The 19,618-nt window shown below is 42.8% G+C and overlaps 1 protein-coding gene and 1 non-coding gene across 3 annotated transcripts in view; one reads left to right on the top strand and one right to left on the bottom strand.

The window, feature by feature from the left end:
* Positions 1-5,726: 5,726 nt before the first annotated feature.
* LOC106556246 (uncharacterized) lies at positions 5,727-16,736 on the bottom strand. Of its 2 annotated transcripts, none has more exons than XR_015695259.1 (4): positions 16,562-16,736; positions 16,264-16,431; positions 11,007-11,209; positions 5,727-5,831 (listed from the first exon to the last, which is right to left on the bottom strand). It is a non-coding gene; the product is annotated as an uncharacterized LOC106556246 (transcript). The 2 variants fall into 2 exon arrangements; XR_015695260.1 differs by having other exon boundaries at positions 16,311-16,431.
* A 250-nt stretch (positions 16,737-16,986) lies between these two features.
* Positions 16,987-19,618, top strand: part of LOC148042201 (cystinosin-like) — a 31,164-nt gene continuing 28,532 nt past the window's right edge. The window contains exon 1 of the mRNA XM_087703193.1: positions 16,987-17,145. Within this exon, the coding sequence (XP_087559319.1) occupies positions 17,031-17,145 (115 nt within the window). The 5' untranslated portion in view covers positions 16,987-17,030. The remainder of the gene's footprint in view (positions 17,146-19,618) is intronic.

Raw genomic sequence — 19,618 nt, 5'->3', positions numbered from 1 at the left:
TTAAAGCCTGCTGGCTGGGGAATTCTGGGAGTGGAAGTCCTCCCTCTTAAAGCCTGCTGGCTGGGGGATTCTGAGAGTGGAAGTCCTCGCCTCTTAAAGCATGCTGGATGGGGAATTCTGGGAGTGGAAGTCCTCCCCTCTTAAAGCCTGCTGGCTGGGGGATTCTGGGAGTGGAAGTCCTCCCCTCTTAAAGCCTGCTGGATGGGGAATTCTGGGAGTGGAAGTCCTCCCCTCTTAAAACATGCTGGCTGGGGATTCTGGGAGTGGAAGTCCTCCCCTCTTAAAGCATGCTGGATGGGGAATTCTGGGAGTGGAAGTCCTCCCCTCTTAAAGCATGCTGGATGGGGGATTCTGGGAGTGGAAGTCCTCCTCTCTTAAAGCATGCTGGATGGGGAATTCTGGGAGTGGAAGTCCTCCCCTCTTAAAGCATTCTGGCTGGGGGATTCTGGGAGTGGAAGTCCACCCATCTTAAAGCCGGCTGGATGGGGAATTCTGGGAGTGAAGTCCACCCATCTTAAAGCCGGCTGACTGGGGAATTCTGGGAGTGGAAGTCCTCCCCTTTTAAAGCATGATGGCTGGGGGATTCTGGGATTCCAGCCAAATTCAGGTTGCCAGGTTTGAGATGCCTTGAATGAAGCCCCAGTGCCTACCCACAAAATGTCGTGTGAACAGTGTATGTTTGTCCCTTTAAGGCCACCTGCAGACTTACAGTTTAGTGTTCCAGGATTTTTCTAGGGTGCTGAAGTATCCCCAGCGGCGGCGTTTTGCACAGACATCTGTGGCTTCTCTCGGCCGCACAGCATGGCCACGACATAGTCCTGGATGGTCCCAGCAGCTGTGTAGGGGGCCAAGAAATCTGGCCTAGGCAGCGAGGAAAGATAAACAGTTCAGGCAGACAGATAGATAGACACAGACTGAATGAATTTAATGAATGAATGAATGAATGAATGAATGAACGAACAAAACAAACAAATGTACATCTATTGGAAAAACTGAGCGGCATGAAAATATTATGCATATGCACATACACACACACATATCATCATCATCTTCATTTAATGACTTCATAATCCCTTGCAGGGTGGAGTCTGAGCGGCTGAATGGAGCTGAGTGTTTCCTGGCCGGATGCCTTTCGTGTCACCAATGCGGAGTTTTGTTCAGCAGACACATTCTCATTGTGCCTGGAGAGAGAAACAACTGCCTCTACCTAGGATCGAACTCACGGCCTCCTGATTGTGAGGCAAGAGCGCCACCTCTAGGCTACCACATCTCCATCTGTCTCTGTCTGACTCCCTCTCTCTCTCTAGTCCTCGATTTACAACAGTTCATTTAGTGACCATCCAAAGTTACAATGGCACTGGAAAACGTATAACCGTTTTTCACCTACAACCTTTCCAGCATCCTCACGATCATCTCGTCAAATACAGATGCTTGACAACTGACTCATACTTATGACGGTTGCAGTGTCCCGGGGGTCACGCGATCCCCTTTTGCGACCTTCTGTCAAGCAAAACAGTGGGGAAGCCCGTTTCACTTCACAAGCAAATTAACCACTTATCAACCGCAGGGATTCATCTAACAACGATGGCAAAGGAATGTCGTAAAATGGGGCAAATCTCACTGAACCAACGTCTGTATTCATCTGAGGATCTGAGAAAAATTTTGGATTACGTCTTCTTGTCTCGGGATTTCCTCATTTTTCTAGTATTGTACAAATAGAATTCTTGCTGCTGTCAAGGCTAAATACAAATTCCCTTTATTATATTTTTCTGGTATCCCTAACAAGAATATTTCTGAAAAAAAAGAGAAAGCTAGGTGAATGGGTGGAATGAAAAGATAATAAGAGGAGTTCCCGAGAGACTAAGAGAAAATGGTTGAAAGGAGGAAAGAAGGAAAAGGATCTACTAGTAGAATAGAATGAAATATTCTATGAAATGTTAATATTGTCAATGGGATATAGCTAATACAATGTGAGGGAAACAGATTAACATTACTAATTGTGGATAATTAATTAAGTGAAATGTTTACTATACAAAATTAAATTTGAGGATGTATATATTATCGATATTATCGATATTAAAACAGAAGAATAGATGGAAATGAAATGTTAAATTCGATTAACTTGGAGGGGCGAATAATGATATTGCTTATATGTTAAGAAGAAATTAAATTTAAATTTAATAATGGAAATGAAATGTTAAATTCGATTAACTTGGAGGGGCGAATAATGATATTGTTTCCATATTAAGAAGAAATTAAATTTAAATGTAATAATAGTTGGAAATGAAATGTTAAATTCGATTAACTTGGAGAGGAGAATAATGATATTGTTTATTAAGAAGAAATTAAATTTAAATTTAATAATGGAAATGAAATGTTATATTTATTAACTTGGAGGGGCAAATAATGATATTGTTTATACATTAAGAAGAAATTAAAATTTAAATGTAATAGTTGGAAATGAAATGTTAAATTTGATTAACTTGGAGGGGCAAATAATGATATTGCTTATATATTAAGAAAGAAATTAAATTAAAATGTAATAATAGTTGGAAATGAAATGTTAAATTTGATTAACGGAGAGGAGAATAATGATATTGTTTATATATTAAGAAGAATTAAATTAAAATGTAATAATAGTTGGAAATGAAATGTTAAATTTGATTAACGGAGAGGAGAATAATGATATTGTTTATATATTAAGAAGAAATTAAATTAAAATGTAATAATAGTTGGAAATGAAATGTTAAATTTGATTAACGGAGAGGAGAATAATGATATTGCTTATATATTAAGAAGAAATTAAATTAAAATGTAATAATAGTTGGAAATGAAATGTTAAATTTGATTAACGGAGAGGAGAATAATGATATTGTTTATACATTAAGAAGAAATTAAATTTAAATGTAATAGTTGGAAATGAAATGTTAAATTTGATTAACGGAGAGGAGAATAATGATATTGCTTATATATTAAGAAGAAATTAAATTAAAATGTAATAATAGTTGGAAATGAAATGTTAAATTTGATTAACTTGGAGGGGCAAATAATGATATTGCATATATATTAAGAAGAAATTAAATTAAAATGTAATAATAGTTGGAAATGAAATGTTAAATTTGATTAACTTGGAGGGGCCAAATAATGATATTGCTTATATATTAAGAAGAAATTAAATTAAAATGTAATAATAGTTGGAAATGAAATGTTAAATTTGATTAACGGAGAGGAGAATAATGATATTGTTTATATATTAAGAAGAAATTAAATTAAAATTGGAAATTTAATAATAGATGGAAAGGAAATGTTACATTTGATTAACTTGGAGGGGCAAATAGTGATATTGTTTATATATTAAGAAGAAATTAAATTTAAATTGGAAATTTAATAATAGATGGAAAGGAAATGTTACATTTGATTAATTTGGAGGGGCAAATAGTGATTGTTTATATACTGAACAGAAATTTAAATTTAAATGTAATAAAAGTTGGAAATGAAATGTTAAATTTGATTAACTTGGAGAGGCGAATAATGATATTGTTTATATATTAAGAAGAAATTAAATTTAAATTGGAAATTTAATAATAGATGGAAAGGAAATGTTAAACCTGATTAATTTGGAGGGGCAAATGGTGATATTGTTTATATATTGAGCAGAAATTGAAATTGAAATTGGAAAATATGGAAAGGAAATAAGCGGCTGAAATTTGAAATGGAAATACGATGTAAAATGAACTATGCATAGAGAAGACGTAAAGGGGGCAACACTTTGTTTTTAAAAGAAAATTAAAATATGTGACAAATTTTCTTTTAAAAACTTTGTTTCCAAAAAATAAAAAAAGAGAGAACATTTCTGACTTATAATCTGCATGTACCTGTTCTTCAAGAGCCAGAAGATGGTGGCGCAGCCGTAGCCGGAAGCCACGCTGAGGTGCGATCGAGGTGCCGGGAGGGAAGAGAGGAAGTGGGGGCTGCAGCGGCCATCTTGCCAGGTGATGAGGTGACTGACTTTATCCGGCCGAAAAGTCCACCGGCCTCCACTTTCCGTCCAGGTGCCACCTGGAAGAGGCAGGTGACGGCTCAGGTGGGGGAGCACCAGAGACCAGGCGGATCACAACCCTGCTTTTCCGTTGCCTGACCCGACAAATGCGCGCCGACAAAACCGCGACGTCAAAAGCGCGTCCACAAAACCGCACCGACAAAACCACTCCCAGAAAAGCGCGATTAGGGTTAGGGTTATAACGTTGTTTTCGCGCCCCACTAGGTTGTTTGTTGATGGCGCGGTTTGTCGGCGCGCATTTGTGGGCGCGCTTTTTATTTTTTTATTTTTTTAAAAAAGATGTTATTGGTAAAAAGAAAATACAACATCCATAACTTGTAAAAAACAATACAACTACATTTCAAGATATTCCCATACTATCAAATCATTATAAACATCAAAGGTTAGGTATCTTATTCCTTCCCTCCCTCTTCTCTTCCCTCATTTCTTCTTTTCCATACCCTTTTCTTCCCTCCCCCCCTTACTTCCTTCTCCCCTGCTTTCCCTTTCTTTTCTCCTTTCCTCCTTTCCTTCCCCCTCCTTTCCCTCCCTCGATCCCCCCTCCTTCTCACGTACCTTCCCTCCCTTCCTCTTTCCTCCTCCTTTCTTTTCTCTTAATCTCCCTCCTTTCCTCCCTCCTTCCTTCCTTCCTTCCTTTCAACACTCCTTCTCTCTTTCTTTCCCTCCCTCTTTCCCTCTTTACTACCCTCTCTTCTTCCCTCCCTCCTTCCTCCCCCAGTTTCTTTTCTTTTTTCTCTCCTTCTTTCTTCCCACCTTCTTTCCCTTCTCTTCTTTCTCTTCCTCCTCTTTATCCTTCCCCCCTTCTTCTGCCTTTCCTATTCCTCTCCTTTCTCCTCTCCATCCTGACTTCCCTGCTGTCCTCCTTCCCTCCCCTCCAACCTTTGTTACATTTGCATATTTTCCTCTGCTGAGGACAACCTGGTTCTCTTTTCCTTTCCTTGCTTGAAGAGGCAAGGATTATAAATCCTCTCTGTGGGCGCGCTTTTGACGTCGCGGTTTTGTCACCGCGGTTTTGTTGGCGAGCATTTGTCGGGCACGCATTTGTCAGTGAACCTTTCCGCTGTGTTGGCTGTCCTTGAGGCGCGAAGGGTACTGGGAAGGGTATTTAAAAAGAGGAAGTCCTCGACTTCCGACCGTTCTCTTAGTGACTGTCTGAAGTGAAAAAAAGAACTGACAAAAGGATCGTTTTTCCACTCTTATGACCGTGGCAGCCTCCTGTAGTAATCAAAATTCACAGGCTTGGCCAATTGGTTCGTATTTATGACGGTCGCGCTGTCCTGGGGTCACATGATCCCCATTTGCGACCTTCTGACAAGTCAATGGGGAAGCCGGATTCACTTAACAACCTGTTCTCCAAAGCACCCGAGGGCAGGACAAGAAGCAATGGATGGAAACTAATGAAGGAGAGAAGCAACCTGAAACTAAGGGGAAACTTCCTAACAGTGGGGACAATTAACCCATGGAACAGCTTGCCACCAGAAGTTGTGGGTGCCTCATCACTGGAGGTTTCAAAAAAAGACTGGACAGCCATTTGTCTGAAACGGTATAGGGTTTCCTGCCTGAGCGGGGTTGGACTAGAAGACCTCTAGGGTGCCTCCTAACCGTGTTATTTTATGTTCTAAATCTCACCTTTTCCAGCTTCCCAAACATCACCCCGGTGCATTTGTCCAGAAACGCCAATGCAGCAAACTCTTTGTGTAAAATCCGGAGAAAGAGTCACCAGACAACTGTTCAAGGCTTCGATGATTCCATGGACATCCTGCTCATTCTCCTGTGAAAGAAAGAAAGAAAGAAAGAAAGAAAGAAAGAAAGAAAGAAAGAAAGAAAGAAAGAAAGAAAGAAAGAAAGAATAGAGGCAGGCAGGGAGGGTGGAAGGAATGAAAGAAGGCAGGAAGGAAGATGAGAAAGTGGGAAGGAAGGAAGGAGAAAAAGTGAGAAGAAAGGAAGATGAGAAAGTGGGAAGGGAGGGAGGAAGGAAGGAGAGAAAGTGAGAAAAGTGAAAAGAAAGGAAGATGAAAAGAAAGGAAGATGTGAAAGTGGGAAGGAAGGAAAATGAGAAAGTGGGGAGGGAGGGAGGAGAGAAAGTGAGAAGAAAGGAAGATAAAAAGAAAGGAAGATGAGAAAGTGAAAAGGAAGGAAGATGAGAAAATGAGAAAGGAAGGAAAAAGAAAAGGAAGGGAAACAAGAAGGAAGAAAAGAAGGAAGGATTTGTTAAATTTGTTAAATTTAGCTGCTATCTAAAGAGACTCTTGGGGGAGAAAGAATACATCGGGGAAAAATTTATGAGAAAAGAGAATGAATGCTTTACGAAGAGAAAGGCAACCGTCAGTTATTAGAAGTTTCAGGGAATTTTTTAATTGAAAAATTAAAATATGTAGACACATATTTTAGAACTAGGGAGAAGTAGGGCAGGTCAGGCTGAGACCAAAGGTCACTGAGATCACAGAATCAGGAGGCCCTTCAGACAGTCACTCACGCCCTTGTGACCTCAAGACTGGACTACTGTAACGCGCTCTACATGGGGCTGCCCTTGAAGAGTGTTCGAAGACTCCAATTAGTCCAGAATGCAGCCGCGCGAGCGATTGTGGGTGCACCAAGGTACACCCACGTTACACCTATCCTCCGCGAGCTGCACTGGCTGCCCATTGGTCTCCGGACACGCTTCAAGGTGCTGGTCGCTACCTACATGGCATCGGACCTGGGTACCTGAGAGACCGCCTCCTGCCGATTACCTCCCTCAGACCGATAAGATCGCACAGGTTAGGTCTCCTCCAGATTCCATCTGCCAGCCAATGCCGGCTGGCGACTCCCCGGGGGAGAGCCTTCTTTGTCGCAGCTCCAGCCCTCTGGAATGACCTCCCCGTGGAGATCCGGACCCTTACTACCCTCCCGGCCTTCCGCAAAGCCACCAAGTCCTGGCTGCTCCAGCAGGCCGGGGGGCTTGTGAAACATCCAGCCCCACGGAAACTGTGAATGTTGTGTTTTTTAAAGTGTTGTCTTTGTCTATTTATCCCCCTTTCCCTTGTCTATTGTGAGCCGCCCGGAGTCCTTCGGGAGTGGGCGGCATACAAGACAAATAAATAATAATAATAATAATAATAATAATAATAATAATAATAATAATAACTCCGCCATTGCCGGTCCCAAGCCCGGATGAGAAAGGAGGAAGGTTGGGATCAGGTTGGCATCTGGTCCCGTAAAAACCCCCCCGCCAACCCATACAATATGGTGAAAAAAACAAATAAGAATTCCATACCGCATCGGTCGTCGCGCGGGTTAACAAGGGCCGCGGCGGATGTTGGGGTCCCTGGACATCCGTCGACAAGTGGGCTACAAGTGGACCAGCCAACAAAACGACAAAAATATAGTGCAGATGAAAACCGTGCCATAATGGCCTGTTACTACAACTCAGAGCCAGAAAAAAGAGGCTATTTAAAGCGAATGTATGAATTATGGAAACAACAATATCCAGATTCAAATGTTGGTGAACAACGACTAGCAGATCAAAGGCGATTTATTATACGGAATAAAGTGTTTAGTGAAGTTGAACATGAGGAAATTCAGGCAAATTGCAAAACCCCAAAAACAATATCACAAGCGGAAATAACTGATATTCAAGACACAACTAAAGACATTATAGTAGAACTCCCAGAAGAAGCTCTCGGGGAGGAAATAACATCACCACCACTAGAACCAGTTATCACTGAACCAACTGATGAACTAACTCAAAAACAAAAAGAATTGAAGGATAAGATCATGGAGCATTTTCTGCTTAATGAGGAAAGGCAACGTTTACCATCACTAAAAACTGTGCCGAAGAAAATTTTGGCCCCTATCATGAAAATGGTTAATGCAGTGTTTTCAACAATTGAACCGGGATCCATCTTGGAAACAAACCAGTTAATGTACAGCGCAGCTGTAATAGTCACTAATGAACTAGGCATTAAAATTAAAGTACCTAGTCATACAACAGAAAAAGCATCAAAGCCAAAGTGGAAAATCCGTTTAGAACAAAAAATAAAAAAATTAAGGGCAGATGCTAGTAACTTAAAGAACACGCATGAGCAACGGCTTAAAAACAACAAAATCATAGATCGGCTAATCAGGAGATATAGATTGGATACAAGAAACATCAATGAAGCTGTAGAGATTGTAAAACAGCAGATAACAGCAACAGCTACAAAAATTGAAAGATATGAGGCACGAATCATCCAATATAAACAAAATCAGCAATTTCGATCAGACCAACGGCGTTTTTATCAAAGTCTTAATGTAAATGGTGACACCAAAAGTGAAAAACCAGAAAAACAGGCCACAGTTGAATTCTGGAAAGAATTGTGGGAAAATGCAAAGGACTACAACAAGGAAGCAAAGTGGATACATGACTTTGAGAAAAGCATTGGCAACAAACAAATGCAAGTATTAGAAATAACAACTGAGATGGTCAAAAATCGAGTTAAAAAGGTAAAGAATTGGACATCACCTGGAAAGGACCAATTACATGGTTTCTGGCTCAAATATCTGACCAGTTTACATGCAATATTGGCCAGGCAACTGAATGAAATTTTACAAAAGGGCCAAATTGATGAATGGTTGACAACTGGAAAAACATACTTGATTCAGAAAGATCCAACTAAAGGAACAACACCTGAAAACTATAGACCAATAACATGCTTGCCAACAACCTTCAAATTACTCACAGGCATTATTGCAGATAACATGATGGATTATTTGGAAACAAACAACATCTTGCCAGTAGAGCAAAAAGGCAACAAAAGAAGGAGCAGGGGCACAAAAGATCAGCTTCTAATTGATAAAATGATATTAGAAAATTGTAAGAACAGAAAAACGAACTTGAATATGGTCTGGATTGATTACAAAAAGGCATTTGACTCACTGCCACATAGTTGGATCATAAAATGCTTAGAAACAACTGGCATTAGCAAAAATATTACATCCTTTACTGAAAAGGCAATGAAACAATGGAGAACTGAGTTGGCAGTAGGGAATGAGAGCTACGGAATGGTTAATATCAAGCGAGGAATTTTCCAGGGTGATTCACTTTCACCTCTTCTCTTCATCATTGCAATGATCCCACTATCAGTAATCTTAAAAAAAATGAAATTAGGCTACCAAACAGCCAAAAAAGCTGAAAAAATTTCGCATTTACTATATATGGATGATTTGAAACTCTATGGAAAGTCAGAAATAGAAATCCAATCATTGACAAATACAGTCCGAGTATTCAGCACCGATATTTCAATGCAGTTTGGCATGGAAAAATGCGCCACTGTATCCATAAAAAGGGGCAAAATCACTGCATCTGAGGGAATTGAAATGCCCAATGGCCAACTAATTAAATGCAAAGAAAATGAAGCCTACAAATACTTAGGCATTCTGCAGTTGGATAACATCAAGCATGGAGAAGTAAAAACTATTGTCAGACGAGAGTACACCAACAGAGTTAGGAAAATTTTGAAATCTAAATTGAATGGTGGAAATACAATCAAGGCCATAAATACCTGGGCAATACCAGTTATAAGATACACAGCTGGCATAGTTAACTGGACACAAACTGATTTGGACCTTTTGGACCGAAAAACCAGGAAACTAATGACAATGCACTACAGTTTACATCCACGTGGTGATACTGATAGACTATATCTGCCCCGAAAATCAGGTGGCAGAGGATTATTACAAGTGAAGCAAACAGTTGAAGAAGAAAAACATGCACTGGCTGATTATTTAAAAGAAAGTCAAGAACATCTATTAATCGAAGTAAAGAACAAAAATCTACTGAAGGCCCAACAGACAAAACAAGAATACAGAAAAGATGTGATAAAATCAAGAATGGAGAGTTGGCAGAACAAAGCACTGCATGGTCAATTTCTGGAAAAAATAAAAGATAAAGTGGACAGGGAACAAACTTGGTTATGGTTAAAAACAGGTACATTAAAGAAAGAAACAGAGTCACTAATCCTGGCTGCGCAAGAACAAGCTATCCGCACAAATGCCATTAAGGCCAAAATCGAAAAATCCTCTGATGATGCCAAATGCAGACTTTGCAAAGAAGCTGACGAAACTGTTGATCACATTCTCAGCTGCTGTAAAAAAATCGCGCAGACTGATTATAAATTGCGGCACAATTCAGTAGCACAAATGATCCATTGGAATTTGTGCAAAAATTATAATATTAAAACAGCAACAAACTGGTGGGAACATCAGCCTGAAAAAGTCACAGAAAATCAGATGGTCAAGATCTTGTGGGATTTCCGTATACAAACCGACAAAATACTGGTGCATAATACACCAGACATCACACTGGTTGAGAAAAATAAGGTCACAATCATAGACATCGCAATACCAGGTGATAGCAGGGTCGCCGAGAAGGAACATGAAAAAATCGCAAGATACCAGGACTTAAAAATCGAAATTCAACGACTATGGCACAAACCAGCAGTGGTAATTCCAGTGGTAATTGGCACACTGGGTGCTATTCCAAAAGCACTGGAATTACATTTAAAACAGTTAAAAATTGACAAAATCACCATCAGTCAAATGCAAAAAGCCGCACTGCTTGGATCTGCACGCATATTACGAAAATATGTTACGACGTCCTAGGCCCCTGGGTGGGGCCCGACTAGTAACCAATGCCAAATCCGGCGAAACAACTGGCCGCTGTGATACAATTGTATAATAATAATAATAATAATAATGAGAGATTCAACCTAGAAATAAGGAGGAATTTTCTGACAGTGAGAACCATCAACCCATGGACACAGAAGTTGCCTTCGGAAGTTGTGGGAGCTTCATCCCTGGAAGCTTTCAAGAAAAGACTGGACTGCCATCTGTCAGAAATGGTGTAGGGTCTCCTGCCTGGGTGGGTGGGGGTTGGTCTAGATGACCTCTGAGGTCCCTTCCAACTCTATTCGCTCTTCAACCTTACCCGCAACTGAGCATCTCTGATGGGCACATCGGCCTGCACGGGCTCGGTGCAGCTGGCGACCAGGGACGGGCCTCTGTTCGTTTTTTCCACCAGGGCCACCTTGACGGATGTGGTACCCAGATCGATGCCAAGGATGCATGGGGCGGGCAGCCCGATGGGTTGCTGTCTCTCTTGCGCCATCCGAAATCCCTGCGCCTTTAAGCCTGGAGTCCCGGAACGTGAAAAAAAATGAAACCACCTTTAGCCCTACATCTGCTCAACGGGCGCGACAAATTTTGGATGCTTTTCAATCACTGTTTTTAAAATGCTCTTGTGGTTTTAAATGCCGTGTGGGATTTGAACTGTAAGCTGTTCAGAGCCATGGATCGAAATCGTGGCTCTAGAAATCGAATAGCAATAGCACTTAAGACTTATATGCCGCTTTGCGGTATTTTACAGTCCTCTCTTAACGGTTTAGCAAGTCAGCCTCTTGCCCCCAACAAGCCGGGTCCTCATTTGACCGACCTCAGAAGGATGGAAGGCTGAGTCAACCTTCAGTCTGGTGAGATTCGAACTGCTGGCAGTAGGCAGACTCAACCTGCAGTGTTGCAGTCTAACCACTGTGCCACCATGACAGGAAGGAGGGAAGGAGGGAGGGAGGGGGGAGGGAGAGAGGAGGAGAAAAGGCAGGGAGGAAGGAAGGAAGGAGAAAAGGGAGGGAGAGAAGGAAGGAAGGAAAGAATGAAGAAAGGAGAAAAGGGATGGAAGGGAGAGAAGAAGGAAGGAGCAAAGAAGGGAGGGAGAGAAGGAAGGAAGGAGAAAAGGGAGGGAGAGAAGGAAGGAAGGAAAGAAGGAAGGAAGGAAGGAGAAAAGGGATGGAAGGGAGAGAAGGAGGAAGGAGAGAGAAAAGGGAGGGAGAAAAGGAAGGAAGGAAGGAGGGGGGATGGGGAGAGAGGGAGAGAGGAGGAGAAAAGGCAGGGAGGAAGGAAGGAAGGAGAAAAGGGAGGGAGAGAAGGAAGGAAGGAGAAAAGGGAGGGAAGGGAGAGAAGAAGGAAGGCGGCAGAAAAGGGAGGGAGAGAAGGAAGGAAGGAGAAAAGGGACGGAAGGGAGAGAAGGAGGAAGGAGAGAGAAAAGGGATGGAGAGAAGGAAGGGAGGGAGGGAGGGAGGAGAGAGAAAAGGGAGGGACAGAAGGAAGTAGAAAAGGGATGGAAGGGAGAGAAGAAGGAAGGAGAGAGAAAAGGGAGGGAGGGAATGCCTTGTCACATTGGTTAAACGAATCACTGCAGTAGTTAAATTAGGGGTTGCCCCAAAGAAGAGGGAGTCAAGCCATTCTCCAAGGCACCTGAGGGCGGGACAAGAAGCAATGGGTGGAAACTAATCAAGGAGAGAAGCAACTGAGAACTGAGGAGAAATTTCCTGACAGTGAGAACAATTAATCAGTGAAACAGAAGTTGCCTCCAGAAATTGTGACTGTCCCAACACTGGAAGTCTTTAATAAGATCCTGGATAGCTATTTGTCTGAAACGGTATAGGGTTTCCTGCCTGGGCAGGGGGTTGGACTAGAAGACCTCCAAGGTCCCTTCCAACTCTCCTATTGTATTGTATTGTATAAAAAGCCAGGTTTTTTCCTTTTTCTTTTTCTACCTGAGGCTGTGAGTTCAATCCTAGGTAGAGGCAGATATTTCTCTCTCAGGGCACAATGAGAATATATCTGCTGAAACAAAACTCCTCATTGGCGACAGGCAGGGCATCTGGCCAGTAAACGCTCTGCTTCATTCAGCTGCTCAGACTCCACCCTGATGCAAAGGATTACGGGGTCATTGAAAGACCAAAATAAAAATAAAACAATAAAACCATATATCATGTTACATGTAAACGATGATTTATGATCTACAACCTATCACTTTTGTTTATTGTATGTGTGCACACCTAGAGCTTATGCACTGGAGTCAAATTCTTTGTGTGTCCAATCAAAATTGGCCAATAAAGAATTCTATTCTGTGAAAGGAAGATGGGGGAAAGAAGAAAGAGGTAAGGAGAGGAGGATGGAAGGGAGAGGAAGAGAAGGAGTAAGGGAGAGGTAAGGGAAGAAGAAAGGGAGAGAGGAGAAGAGGACGAGAGGAAGAGGAGGGAAGGAAGAAAGAGGTAAGGAGAGGAGGATGGAAGGGAAGGAAAGAGAAGGAGGAAGGGTAGGGAGGGAAAGAGGAAGAGTAGGAGTAAGGGAGAGGTAAGGGAAGAAAGAAGGGGAAGGAGAGGAGGAAGGAAGGAAGGAGAGAAGAGAGGGAGGGTGAAAAGAAAAGGAGAGGAGGATGGAAGGGAGAGGAAGAGAAGGAGAGAGGGTAGGAAGGGGAAGAGTAGGAGTAGGGGAGAGAGAAGGGAAGAAGGAAGGGGAAGGAGAGAAGGCAGGAAGTAGAGAAGGAAGGGAGGGAAAAAGGAAAGGGAGAGGAGGATGGAAGGGAGAGGAAGAGAAGGAGAGAGGGTAGGAAGGGGAAGAGTAGAAGTAGGGGAGAGAGAAGGGAAGAAGGAAGGGGAAGGAGAGAAGGCAGGAAGTAGAGAAGGAAGGGAGGGAAAAAGGAAAGGGAGAGGAGGATGGAAGGGAGAGGAAGAGAAGGAGAGAGGGTAGGAAGGGGAAGAGTAGAAGTAGGGGAGAGAGAAGGGAAGAAGGAAGGGGAAGGAGAGAAGGCAGGAAGTAGAGAAGGAAGGGAGGGAAAAAGGAAAGGGAGAGGAGGATGGAAGGGAGAGAAAGAGAAGGAGAGAGGGTAGGAAGGGGAAGAGTAGGAGTAGGGGAGAGAGAAGGGAAGAAGGAAGGGGAAGGAGAGGTGGAAGGAAGGAGGTAGAGAAGTAAGGGAGGAAAAAAGAAAAGGGAAAGGAGAGGAGGAAGGAAGGGAGAGAAAGAGAAGGAGAGAGGGTAGGAAGGGGGAGAGGAAGAGTAGGAGTAAGGGAGAGGTAAGGGAAGAAGGAAGGGGAAGGAGAGGAGGAAGGAAGGAAGTAGAGAAGGGAGGGAGGGAGAAAATAAAGAGAAAATAAGGTGGTGTTACAACAGGTGGAAGGGATAGTAAATAAAGCAACCCAAACTATATATTTTAACCTATTAAATGAAATAATAAATGTATAAGAATGACAAATGTAAAGAAGAATAACAATTATGTGAATGCATACTTAAAATGATATGTAAGAGAACAAAAAAATAAAAAGAAATATGGGGAAAAAAAAAATTCTATTTTGCACCATTCCTATTTCTATTCACATGTCTTTTTTTATAGGCTTAAAAATCCTATAAAAATCTTGCCGATGTGGACAGCTGCCCCAAAGGCAAACCTTGCCCAGGCAGTCCTCGACTTACAACAGTTCGTTTAGCGACCGTTCGAAGTTACGACACTGGAAAATTCGACTTATGACCATTTTTCACACTTACGACCGTTGCATCACCTCCGTGGGCACGGGATCAAAATTCACATGCTTGGCAACTGGTTCATAGTTATGAAAATGAGCCGCGATGGCGCAGTGGTAAGAGGGCAGTATGGCAGGCTACTTCTGCTGATCACTGGCTACCAGCAGTTTGGCAAATTGAATCTCACCAGGCTCAGGGTTGACTCAGCCTTCCATCCTTCCGAGGTCGGTAAAACGAGGACCCAGATTGTTGGGGGCAAGAGGCTGACTCTGTAAACCGCTTAGAGAAGGCTGTCAGGCACTATAAAGCGGTATATAAGTCTATTTGCTATTGCAGGATAACTCTGCCCACTGGCAAGAGTTTGATCCTGACCGGCTGAAGGTTGACTCAGCCTTCCATCCTTCCAAGGTCAGTAAAACGAGGACTTAGATTGTTGGGGGCAAGAGGCTGACTCTGTAAACCGCTTAGAGAGGGCTAGAAAGCAGTATGTAAGTTTGTGCTATTGCTATTTCTCCTTCCCTCCCTCTCTTTTCTCCTTCCTTCCTTTCCATCTTTCCCTCCTTCCTTCTGTCTCTTCTTCTCTTTTCTCCTTCCTTCCCTCCCTCCTTCCTTTCCTTCCTTCCCTCCCTCCTTCCTTTCCCTCTGTTTCCTTCCTTCCTTCCCATTGTGGTGCATGGGTTAGAAGGCAGCATTGCAGGCTAAACTCTGCCCACAACCAGGAAGTTCGATCTTGACTGGCTCAAAGTTGACTCAGCCTTTCGTCCTTCCGAGGTGGGTAAAACGAGGACCCAGATTGTTGGGGGCAAGAGGCTGACTCTGTAAACCGCTTAGAGAGGGCTAGAAAGCAGTATGTAAGTTTGTGCTATTGCTATTTCTCCTTCCCTCCCTCTCTTTTCTCCTTCCTTCCTTTCCATCTTTCCCTCCCTCCCTCCTTCCTTCTGTCTCTTTTTCTTTTTTCTCCTTCCCTCCCTCCTTCCTTTCCCTCTGTTTCCTTCCTTCCCTCCCTCTCTCCTTTCCCTGTTTCCTTCCTTCCTTCCTTCCTTCCTTCCTTCCTTCCTTCCTTCCTTCCTTCCTTCCTTCCTTCCTTCCTTCCTTCCTTCCTTCCTTCCTTCCCATTGTGGTGCATGGGTTAGAAGGCAGCATTGCAGGCTAAACTCTGCCCACAGCCAGGAAGTTCGATCCTGACTGGCTCAAGGCTGACTCAGCCTTCCGTCCTTCCGAGGTGGGTAAAACGAGGACCCGGATTGTTGGGGGCCAGAGGCTGACTCTGTAAACCGCTTAGAGAAAGCTGTAAGGCACTATAAAGCGGTATATAAGTCTATGTGCTATTGCAGGGTAACTCAGCCCACTGCCAAGAGTTTGATCCTGACCGGCTCAAGATTGACTCAGTCTTCCATCCTTCCGAAGTCAGTAAAACGAGGACCCAGATTGTTGGGGGCAAGCGGCTGACTCTGTAAACCACTTAGAGAGCGCTGTAAAAGCACTGTGAAGCGGCATATAAGTCTAAATGCTATGGCTATGACCGTTGCAGTGTCCTAAAGTCCCTTTTGTGAGCTTCTCACAAGCAAAGTCACCGGGGAAGCCCGATTCACTTAACAACCAGGTTCCTAACTTACCAACTTCAGTGATTCACTTAATGACTGTGGCAGGAAAGGTCGTAAAATGAGGCAAAACTCACTCAACAAATACCTCAACCACAGAAATGCTGGGGTTGATTGTGATCATAATTTATTGGGCCAACCTCAATCTCAATGACTCTGGGCGGCTTATTAAAAAAAACCTTCCAACAAGCAAAATCAGTGAGAAAAACTCAATTCATTTACCAACCACAGTGATTCATTTAACGACCGCAGCAAAATATGTATATAACTGGGTATATAACTCACTTAACAAAGAATTCCTGTCTCAATTGTAATCATAAATTGAGGACTACCGGCAAGCAGGCACGCAGACTTTGCTAAGATTCAGATGTGACAGATTCCCATCATCCCAGGTTATGCTGCATGATGGGTATTGGAGTCCCAGATATCTAGAGAGGAAAGGACCCCAAGAGGCTAGGAAAGAGAAATGCAACCTCAAATATAAGCCATAAAAAGGAGATTCCACAGCCTTTAATCTCTCCCCCGCCCCCGCAATGCAGCTGCAGTAAATGCACATGCAAAAAAGTAATAAAATCATAATGACCAGAAATGCAATGAAAAGGGAGCAGGCAGCTGGAGCAATGCAGAATAGCTTCGAGGCCTCATTTTCCAAGCATATCTTTCACCTTCAAACAGGTAAAGTTGAGCGGTCTGCGCTGTAGGCTGGAAAAACAGCTGCGAAAGGCAGAAAAATCGGCTTTAAAATGAACTTTGGAGCAAAAAAGAAGCCTGCCACACTCAATATGGGGTCCATCGTGGCGCGGCAGCCATCTTGAAGAGGTCACCATCGTATCTGTGCTGCATAAACGGCTTCGTCACACCCAGTATGGCGGACTAAGACTCCCGTCGCCATGTTGGGCGTGTCTTAACGCTCTTACCCTTTTAACATAATCGTTAAACTGGGAAGGCGCAGGGAGCCTTCATGCGCACGCGCAGCGGGACTGGTTGCCACGGAAACGGCCAGCCGTTTACCCACCCAAGATGGGCGCTACGGCAAGCGAGAGGGAAAGGGGATGCCCGTCCCGTCATTATATAGCGCCGATCTCGTGAGCAACGGCAAGAACGGAGTGATGGGGACGGGGCGGAGAGTCATGTTCGCGGGATGGAGTAGCGGCGCTGCTCCTCCGGGTAAGTGGACGGTCCCTCGAGAGGCGGCGGGGAACGGAGACGAAGCCCCGGGGCTTAATGTGAGCGGGACGGAGAGACCGGTCGGAGTGGGAGTGAGGAGGACTACCGCTCCCAGCGTGCCCCGCGAAGCCTCATCGCGAGCTTCGACGGTTAGCGACCGCGATGCATGACGGGGATTGTGGTTTTGGGAAGAGTAAGGCCCCCCCCATACCCCTCGGTCTGTCTACCAGACCCTTCTCCAACTGGGCGCCCTCCTGTACGATGGGAGTTGTAGTCCGGAGCCCCAGGAAGATAGGGGCGAAAAATGATGACACCCCACCCCATTAATCGTAGACATTTTGTGCCCGTTCTGGTTAGGAAGCCCCCTCCCCAATAGAATACCTGCCCTTCTTGAGCGGTGGTGCCCCTGAGCATGTGCAGAGTTCATGGCTTCTTGGATATCGAGATTCCTGGGGGTGTTTGGGGTGGGAAATGGAGCCCAAAGGCGACCCATATGCTTTTGGACTACAGTTCCCATCGTTTGTGGTGTGGACAGTGGGATTTGTAGCTCAGGACACCAGCCTGAGGGACATTATCATAATGATAATCATAATATTTGTCAATAATATTTGTGATACGTTTTTAAATGTTCAGTTGACTGAGTTTCATGTTTAATGAATTAATAATAATGATGATAATGATGATGCTGATGTATTTGTGATGCATTTTTGAATGTTCAGTTGATTGAGTTTCATGTTTAATGAATAACAACAACAACAACAACAACAACAACAACAACAACAACAACAACAACAACAACAAGCTATCCGCACAAATGCCATTATTACAAGTGAAGCAAACAGTTGAAGAAGAAAAACATGCACTGGCTGATTATTTAAAAGAAAGTCAAGAACATCTATTAATCGAAGTAAAGAACAAAAATCTACTGAAGGCCCAACAGACGAAACAAGAATACAGAAAAGATGTGATAAAATCAAGAATGGAGAGTTGGCAGAACAAAGCATTGCATGGCCAATTTCTGGAAAAAATAAAAGATAAAATAGACAGTGAACAAACTTGGTTATGGTTAACAACAAGTACATTAAAGAAAGAAACAGAGTCACTAATCCTGGCTGCGCAAGAACAAGCTATCTGCACAAATGCCATTAAGGCCAAAATCGAAAAATCCTCTGATGATGCCAAATGCAGACTTTGCAAAGAAGCTGATGAAACTGTTGATCACATACTCAGCTGCAGTAAAAAAAAATCGCGCAGACTGATTATAAATTGCGGCACAATTCAGTAGCACAAATGATCCATTGGAATTTGTGCAAAAATTATAATATTAAAACAGCAACAAACTGGTGGGAACATCAGCCTGAAAAAGTCACCGAAAATCAGATGGTCAAGATCTTGTGGGATTTCCGCATACAAACAGACAAAATACTGGCGCATAATACACCAGACATCACATTGGTTGAGAAAAATAAGGTCACAATCATAGACATCGCAATACCAGGTGATAGCAGGGTCGCTGAGAAGGAACATGAAAAAATCGCAAGATACCAGGACTTAAAAATCGAAATTCAACGACTATGGCACAAACCAGCAGTGGTAATTCCAGTGGTAATTGGCACACTGGGTGCTATTCCAAAAGCACTGGAATTACATTTAAAACAGTTAAAAATTGACAAAATCACCATCAGTCAAATGCAAAAAGCCGCACTGCTTGGATCTGCACGCATATTACGAAAATACGTTACGACGTCCTAGGACCCTGGATGGGGCCCGACTAGTAACCAATGCCAAATCCGGCGAAACAACTGGCCGCTGTGATACAATTGTATAATAATATAATATTGCAACTTCCTGCAATAACACCAGCAGAACTGCAAAAATTTGCGCTACTCGGAACATCTTGTATTTGAAGAAGGTCCTTGGTTGATATCTAGGACGCTGGCAGCGAACCGTATCAACCATTAGCACCAGTCAATGATATTTACAACACATCTTTAAATGTGCACTTGACTGAGTTTCATGCTTAATGAATAAAAGAAATAATAATAAACAACTAACGATAGCAATAATGACAGCAAGAGCACCTTCTGTAGGATTTACCGCTTACAATTTTTTTTAAAGTTAGGAACAGTTTGTTAACGACAGCGAAAATGTTTTCAGGCATTTTTTTTCTCAAATGAGTAACTTGCTTCCTGCTTGGCAGACAAACTGGTTTCTTTCTTCTGTAGTAGTAAACATTTTTATTTTTGTTACTTGGATAAAACCAGAAACAAACAGCAAAGAAAAAAAGGGGGCAAGGAATAGAATACATAATATGTATATCCAATATCTCCACCTGTTTTATTTAGTTGTTTATCGAATTCACTGTATATACACACACATCATGTGGAGTCTTATTGGTATTTTATTTAATATCATTTAAACATTTATCTAATTAAAAATATTGCTGTATACAGCTATATACTGAGCTGAGTCT

Source organism: Thamnophis sirtalis, unplaced genomic scaffold (genome assembly GCF_051295495.1).
Source record: "Thamnophis sirtalis isolate CommonGarterSnake01/CBP01778 unplaced genomic scaffold, rThaSir2_p1.2 scaffold_68, whole genome shotgun sequence".
Lineage (NCBI taxonomy): Eukaryota > Metazoa > Chordata > Lepidosauria > Squamata > Natricidae > Thamnophis > Thamnophis sirtalis.
This window is presented reverse-complemented; position numbering and strand designations above follow the sequence as displayed.